Genomic DNA, 8,908 nt, shown 5'->3' on the forward strand with positions numbered 1-8,908 from the left:
TGTGATTGTAAAAATATTTTAGACGTCCATCAAGTTTTGGTGTTGAATGATAATAAGATGGCCCAAAATTGCTCAACTACCAGGCCTTGGCAGTAGAACTCTTGGGCTACAACTACTCCCTTTTGTGCTTGGCCTATTATGGCCCATTATTGACAACATATCAAAAGAGAGTCGTAGTCTATTTACTCGAAATCATCGTGTAGAAATATGTATACTTTCTCACGAACGAGACATTGGTCATTCGGAGTTGATTCACTCGATATAAAATGTTGTTCAAAATATAAATGAGAAGAGGACCAAGAATAATGAGGCCCGAGAAAAAACAACCCAACAATAGATTTGTTTGGGATCCATATTGTGAAAGTAACTGTTCGATGGTCTCATGACTCATTTCTTTTCTAGAGTCTTAAGTTTTTTATTTATATTCTCAACTCTATCTTTATTTACATGTTATTTTAATATTTTTTGTTGTAATTCAACGGTTGAAGTGTTACCGTTGTAATTTTGCTATCAATGATTTCATAATACTTGAGTATTTATGTTGAGAATTAGAGTTCGTTATAGTAATTTTATGTTAGTGAAAAACTTGCTAGATAACAAAAAATAAAAGATTACAATTGAAAATAAAAAATGAAGAAAATAAATCTCTTTAAGGCTGAGTCGCGGATATCTCGCTCTCTTTAAGAAGATTTAAACCCACTGCAACAAATGTTTTCACCGGTCCAACAGTAGTTCTCTTTGACTTGTCCCCTCCAGGATACAATAGCCTTCACAAATTATAACTCAACAACTCTGGACAAGAGTTGAGTTCAAAACTCCACAAAAAAGAACATCTCCCTTCAACTAATAAGAACTCTCTTTTAGACTAACACTTTCACTTTATGTTTTTTCTCTTGTGTATTGTGTGTACCAAACTAAATGAAGACCACCACTATTTATACTAAAAGAAGTCTTCTTAGCAATGAATAGGAAGATAATAGAGGTAGTAAATAGTGAAGATAATGGTCTTAGGAGTTTCATAGGTTACATAGGTTATAATAGGAGTTACATAGGTTATAAAGAGTAATAGATAAATTAAGAATGAAATAAAGTGATGAATAATCAATGCTAATGGATGATGTAGAAGTTATCCATTTCAATGTTTATTGAAATGTTTGTATCTCACAATGAATTCAGCCAATAAAGCCAAAAGTAATTGCATTACATGGCTACCAAGTCAAAGATGAATAACACGATTAAATTGGTAGTTTAAAACACAAATGCTTACTAATGGTCATTCTTATAACTCCAAAATAAACAATTTAATATGTTAAATATTAATATTAAAATGCTAATAACCTAACATTTTATTTTTATTTAAATAAATAAGTTATGATTTTGTATTTTGTGTAGAGAATCTAAAAGAAAATACTTTTTTGTCATGTCCGAACTAAAAAATTTCAAATTTTGTCCTTTGAATGAAAAAAAAATTGCATCTTTTTTGTGCATAATACAAGGTCTTGTCATTCCCTCAAACTCACCAACAATTTCACGTTGTCTTTGTTTATGTGTTAATTTGTGAATTGATGTTTTCCTTTTTTAAAAAAATGTTCTGTTATGATGATTAATGTTAGTGATAAGGAGAGCTACCTTCATCTTTATTTATTTCCATCGAAAAAATAATCCGAAGTGACATGCCAACTAATATATATCAAATAGTAATTTTGTTCATTACGATTTTAACAAATTAAATAAAAATATTAACCTATTTCATTGATCACTACTCACGTTCATAAGCATTGTTGATTTGTAAGCTCGCAAGGCCTTTGTTTCCACCCAGCTGGAGTGGAGCCACTTCTGTCCTGTCCTTCCCCTAATTATTTTTGTGAGCTTCTCTTCTTCTATTTGACTCCTAATAAATCTAATATTTGAGTTATGTATATTAATTAAAATAATGTCATGCTATCATATATAACTATAAGCATATATTACATCAAAACCTTGGTGTCATTTTTAGAATATGATTTCACAGTAAAAACTTATTCATACCAATTTAATTAAATCAACGAACGTAAGATAAATGTCTTACATACATACTCTTATAATTAAACCATATTGTTACTCAATGAATGTAAGATAAATGTATTGCATACGTACTCTTATAATTAAACAATATTACTACTTATTATCAATCGAGATTTTCTTTTACTAGTTTATAACACTAGATTATTTCGATTCTAACAATTGGTACAGACGTAAACTTGAAGAGTTAGTTGAAACATTGCGGCAGGTCATTCAATTGGTTGATGGAAATGATCGATGTTAGAGATATTACAAAAGCATTGGGAAGAAAAACAAAAATTAAACTTAGCAAGTGTTGAGCTTTTTATGACTTGCATTATGTGTTGACCCTTTCATGGCCAGGCCAGCCTGCCCCCATGTGATCAATATTATATTTTCAATTAGTATCATGGCCCATGGGTTGTAACAATGCCAACATCTCTCCAACAAAATCTTCTTCTAAGTAATTAACTTAATTTCTCTACACAATGGTAGGATGAACAATAGTTTCATCTAAACTCAGTTGCTTTAATTCGAAAATTGAATTTATATATATAAATGAATGAAAAGAATAATAAAGGACAAAATACAAATCATGAATTAGTTCTGATAATATATTTTTGAAATGGTTCGCTTTCGTTCATGATTTTTAGGTTAAAGAAAAGTACTAGACTCACTCCAGGGAAATTCGCCTTTCAAAAATTATGAATTTGAAGATTGTTTAAAATCATATATAAGCAAATTACTTATTTTTGTTTATTCAATGTGAAACACTTTAATATCTCAGCTCATATCTATGAATAAATATTTGGAGTATAAACAATTTAATATGAAGGTTCGTCATAGATAGATATTATTTTGTTCTAATAACATATAAATACATGAATCTCTAGCTTAACTAACTTCATCATGCAAGAAAACTATGCAACAACATATAAGGAGAGCATTCATCTCTTTTTCATCCGATCTGACACTCTTCAACACAACAGATTGAAATCTAATGTCTTCCTGGTAAATGATTTGGAGTAATTAGTTAATTACTCCTTCTGTCCCTAATTGTGTACAATTTTTGAATTGACATATTTATTAAGAAAATAATTATTGACATAGTGAGTTTACATTTTACCTCTACTAATTATGAAATAGATTCATTAAATTAAAACTTAAGATTATCAAGAAGTTCTACTTTTTTTAAAATAATTAAATGAAGGTCTTAAAAATCAATTTTTTTTTAATTTATCAAAATAAATAAGTAATTAAAAATAATTAAAAAAAATTAATAATAATTAAATACAGAGGGAGTATTATATGATTGTGATTTCGAATAAATATTAATTTTTAAAAAAAGATATTTAATTATGACTAGGCAATTGATTGAGTAATAATTAAGATAGGTTAATGAAAGTCAAGCATTAATTGCGTAATAAGTGTAATCACATGATTTTTTTGTGTGACCTGACCTAGCTGTATTGAAAACAACATGGCATGCATGCCAATGCAATTGTTTTATTTTATTTATTTTCCCTTTACTCTAAAGTCTGAAAATTATCAAATTCTGATTTTTAATAACATATATACAAATACACACTCTAAAAAGTATTCTGAGTCTTTAGTCTTCATCTGTTCATCTCAGCCCTACATTGCCCTCCACACATCATTTTTATGGACTTGTACACCTCATGACTCCCCCTTTTGCTTGGCTGTTTATGTTTACACCCTCGCCTTTCATGATTTCGGACAAATATTTTTCATTTTTTGAGAGAAAGAGATTAATAACATTTCGATTTTCTTTTTCATATGAATATTTCGATAGAAGGAGATCGATGATATTTCAATCAGAAAGTCGGGGACACGAACAAATTCATCAAAACTCGTAAAGTAAATTTAAATACTCTTAATCAAAATCTTTATCTTCTACTATTAATTAATAGTTTAGAATGTTTTTAGCAAATTATTTACTCTTTTACGGTTTATTTTTATTCTCTTATCATAGAAATATAATTTTATATGATTCTCATTAATAGCTTTTGGTGACAATTCAAATAATTGGACTCTTAAATACTTACACTTCACTAATTTGAATTTGCACCTCATACGTCCACCTCAATTGATGTTATTATATTTGATAATCTACTCTAATATACGATTTAATCCACCTTTAAAATTACTATTTTAATAGTTAGGTGAAATCAATAAAAATTATGATTGAATGATAAATATAATTTTATTTTTTAATTAGAAATTTTAAAGTTAAATCTTTTTAGGTAAAAAATCTATATACTTAAAAAATTAAAATTTTAATCGAATTATAATATAGATACTAGATGTTTTATAATAATAATAAATAAAGTAGCCCCACTTTTTAGCTCCCCATATTATAGACAACAAAGCTTTCTTCTCCCGGCAAGTAGTTAACCAACTGCTCAACTTCAAAGGACATTTTTCTCGCTCTCGCCGTAGTAAAAACTTCACCGGTCGCCGGAATCTGACGTCATACAATGTTCCCGCCAAAACCTCAGCGCCGTACTCAGTCGATGCCACGTGGCATTTCTCCTAATCTAGCCGACAAGGTGATCGTCGCCGTGAAGGCGGAGAAGGTGATCAATAAGACGGCATTAGCTTGGGCTCTAACTCACGTTGTTCGTCCTGGCGATTGCATTACATTGCTCGCCGTGTTTTCCGATGAGAAATCAGGTATATTTTCCGTTGAATTTGGCAAGTAATTAATCGTATGTATCATTTAGATTTCACCTTTTTTTTTTTTGAAAAAAAAAATTACAGAGAGAAGAAGATTCTGGGGATTTCCAAAAATGAGAGGAGATTGCCGGAGTAATGAACGGGCGAATTCACATGATCGGATTGGACAAATCACTGAGTCTTGCTCTCAGATGGTTCTTCAATTTCACGATCGCATAGATGTGAGTAAAAATTAGTACTAATTTTTTTTTATTAATGGTAAGAACTGCTAGAGAGAAGGGGAGTTGGGTGTAACCGGTAAAGTTGCTTCCCGTGATCAGGAGCTCACTGTTTGTGTTGTGAAACAACCTCTTGCAGAAATGTAAGCTAAGGCTGCAATAGACTGTTCCTGAAACCACCGGCATAGCGTGAGCTTAGTACATTTGCTTTAGTAAGAGGGAAATTTTTTGAACTTTTAGCCTATGTTAGATTGATGTATGTGTATAACAATGTCGTTCTGGTGCACCGAGGTAGAAAATAAGTTGAAAATCAATTACAGGTGTATGTGTAATTCAGTAGTTACCTATATTAATTTGTTCTTCAATCTCTATGTCAATTGTCATATGATTGAGTTTTTTATGGATTAAAGAAGATTCTAAGCTTGTCAGGATCCAATGTAAACTGTTGTACTTAAAGCTAATAATTTGTAAGGAGTTGCATGTGCTCTGCAGATCAATGGCTGGTAGGTAATAATATATTGAAGGAATCTTTTGTACTTCTGCTAATAGGCATGATAAAACAGTGATAGTTTTGGTGATCAATCATTAGCACTACAATGTGCCGGTGGACTTCTATCTTTTCCTGGACTAATGAAATTAGGAGAAAAAAATGGAGTCGAGTAAGGACAAAGTGTGCATTTAAGTAGTTATCTTTCTTTTTAAAGATCAAGATATAGCTATTGAGAAAAATATTAAGTCTAGTTATAGCTATTGCAATGAGAAAAATGATATTACCCTTGCAAACAAGCATGTCTAACAATAATGAAATTGAGATTTGAATCATCTACTGTTTGTAGGTTAGGGTGCGAATTAAGGCCGTCTCAGCTTTGTGTGCTGGTGTGGTGGCAGTTGAAGCCAAAAGCAATGCAGTCAGCTGGGTCATATTGGACAAGTAATAGCATGTAAATGTATTATATCCTTTTTCACTTTCTCTCCTTGCCTCATCTCTGTTACCAACGCGAAATGGATTTTTTACAATAACTTCAAGTTGATTTGCATGCGTATTGCTGGATTATGGAAAAGCTGTAGTATCAATATAGTAATACCATATGCCGTTTCTCCTCTAATTTCTAACCGAGACATGTACATAGGAGGCGTATGTTACTTCTATAAGTTCTCCACATACCTTACTGGATACTGTAATTGTAATTGTTAGTTGCTTTTGTAGTTTTTTTCTACTTTTTTATATGGGGCTATCTCATTATTCTTTGCTGTGCACAAGGCAATATGTTTATTTCCCTTTTCTCTTTCCCCTGTTTTAATATCTAGTGGACTCATTTCTTTATGTTTTATCACTTTTGTTCTACAGAAAATTGAAGTTAGAGCTTAAGCATTGCATGGAAGAACTTCGTTGCAACATTGTAGTGATGAAGGGTTCCAAACCGAAAGTTCTCAGGTTAAATCTAGGATCTTCAGAGGAACTACAAACTCCTTTCTTTTCTGCCAATTCCTCTCCTGTTTTGGATAGTAGAGACTTACAGGATGAAAGAATGAAGCATTCTACTCCGGTGAGCAGTCCCGAGGATCAAAGAACATCCTATATCAGAACTTCGTTGCTGAATTCATTGACGGATCCAAACACATTCCTTCTATATGAACGGAATCCCCTGTATGAAGGGCTCGATAGAGAAACATTTTCACCGGTCCACAAGCAAAGTGGGCGTGATCATCCAGTAAATGACCTTCCCTCGTTTGGGGAAAGGATAATAACTCTTTCAACTGTTCCTAAATCTCAAAATCATAATCATAAAACAATCCTTTGGATTCCGCAGAATGATATCATCTCTGATAACTATTCAGCTGTAGAAAACTGCAAAAGTACCTCACTTTCAGTCACTTCTAGAAATGAAAATAAGAATTTTATCGGGTACAACAAAAACCTGAGTACCCAAAGAAGCAAGTTAAATCGAGACACTGACATGGACTATCTTAACTCCAGCATCAGAGAAGCAGTCTCTTTAGGTCGAACTTCCTCGATACCTCCTCCTCTATGTTCATTCTGTCAATGTAAAGCACCATCTTTTGGAAAGCCTCCGAAACTATTTCGCTATGAAGAGCTAGAAGAAGCAACAAATGGATTCTCAGACAGAAATTTTCTAGCAGAAGGTGGGTACGGACTGGTTCATAAAGGCGTTCTAAGGGATGGATTGGTTGTTGCAGTAAAAGAGCTGAAGTTTATTGGATCTCAAGCAGAAGCTGATTTTCGTAGAGAAGTTCGAGTATTGAGCTGTGCCCAGCACAGGAATGTTGTGCTGCTGGTTGGTTACTGCATTCAGGGGAACAGGAGACTATTTGTCTATGAGTTTATATGCAACAAGTCCTTGGACTTCCATTTGCATGGTATTTCCTGTTTCATTTTTCTCGTTGAAGTTCATCTGCTATCCAACCTATGGTGCAGCTTTATGAAGTTCAAATAAATATTGCAGGAACAAAAGAAACAGCTCTAGATTGGAGCTCACGTCTTAAGATAGCTATCGGGACAGCAAGAGGCTTACGTTACCTTCATGAAGATTGCAGAGTGGGATGCATAGTTCACCGGGATCTCAGACCAAAAAACATCCTCTTGACTCACGATTTTGAACCTTTGGTGAGTTCTGAAGCTATCTATAATTGTGTGTGTTTTATGGATAAACACTTCTCTTTTTGTAAAAAGCAATTGATAAAACCTAATCACATGGGTTATTCAAGGTTGCTGATTTTGGGCTTGCACAATTATACAATGAATGGGAAGTTTCTGAAGATGATGAACATCTAATTAGAACTTCAAGGTAATTTTTGTTTTATCTTTATGTCTATGCTAACTAAAATTCAATCTTCCCCTAGTTGTTGCTTATTATTATTGATAGACTAGAACTTTTCGGCCTAGTGTCGTATACATCTAAACATAGATCCCAAGCTCTAAGACAGCTTATGTTTGAATTTCTTTTTTCCGAGTCATCTGTTTGTTTAAGTTGACATGTAAATTGATGGTTACTTGATGAGAATTATTTTGGAGTTGTTTTTCAGGTATCTTGCCCCAGAATACTCCAATGATGGGAAGGTCACGGAAAAAGTTGATGTATATGCTTTTGGCTTGGTGGTATTGGAGTTGATAACTGGTAGAAAAACCACTGACTTGCAATGCTACAGAGGTCAGCACCTTCTTCCAGGAAGCCTTTCCCCTATATCTGGAAAGGGACCATATCTTTCAGCTTTTAAAAATCAGCTGCTCGACTCCAACTTGACGTCATCTCAGCTTGAAAACTTCCCTTATGAACTACAGGCAATGAGTCATGCTGCTTATATGTGTCTACAGGAAGATCCTCATCTGCGACCTCCCATTTCAAAGGTTCTGTTTTCTTCTTTTATTTTGTATTAGAGAGGTGTGCTTAGTCTATTGTTTTCCATTCCGTAGGCCTAATTTACCCGATGCATGGTGGGAAATTTATTCGTTATTTCGTTTAAATATCCAGGTACTTAAAATACTAGAAGGAGGCAGTGCCATTCTTGACTCAAATTCATTTGGCAGTAGAAGTGGTTATATTCAGGGACCAAATTCTAAAAACCATTCTGTATCAAAGAGACATTCTCGCAGGCTCTCTTACTAAGATTATCAGAAGTGATTTCTACTTAAGAGTGGTGGTGAATCCTAGATCCTCTTGTAGACGTTTTCCCTTCATACTCTAGAAATAATAACTCCAACCTAAGATAGATAAAGTTTTCATACAATTCTATTTACTTTTTTGTACAATTTAAACTTTTCTCATCTCTCATTGTATCACATTTCTAGTGTATATAGATGTAAGTTCATTCGTGTAACTTCTTTGAAGCTATTTGAATTGAAATTTTCATTTGATGTAATGGGGAATATCACAGGAGTCAATATGTCATGTCTTGGCCTTGTGTTTCATAAATCCAGTATTGGTTTTTACTCC

The 8,908-nt window shown here is 33.0% G+C and overlaps 1 protein-coding gene across 2 annotated transcripts; it reads left to right on the forward strand.

The window, feature by feature from the left end:
* Window positions 1-4,412: 4,412 nt before the first annotated feature.
* Window positions 4,413-8,908, forward strand: LOC101265128 (inactive protein kinase SELMODRAFT_444075-like). Of its 2 annotated transcripts, none has more exons than XM_004238545.5 (8): window positions 4,413-4,734; window positions 4,822-4,958; window positions 5,792-5,886; window positions 6,304-7,334; window positions 7,421-7,581; window positions 7,683-7,762; window positions 8,001-8,322; window positions 8,447-8,908. In XM_004238545.5, the coding sequence occupies exons 1-8, from the start codon at window positions 4,539-4,541 to the stop codon at window positions 8,579-8,581; spliced, it is 2,157 nt and encodes a 718-aa protein (XP_004238593.2). In that variant the 5' UTR covers window positions 4,413-4,538; the 3' UTR covers window positions 8,582-8,908. The 2 variants fall into 2 exon arrangements, with proteins under 2 accessions (XP_004238593.2, XP_010320365.2); XM_010322063.4 differs by having other exon boundaries at window positions 4,446-4,734; window positions 5,792-5,896.

The sequence above is a fragment of the Solanum lycopersicum genome, chromosome 4 (assembly GCF_036512215.1).
Source record: "Solanum lycopersicum chromosome 4, SLM_r2.1".
Lineage (NCBI taxonomy): Eukaryota > Viridiplantae > Streptophyta > Magnoliopsida > Solanales > Solanaceae > Solanum > Solanum lycopersicum.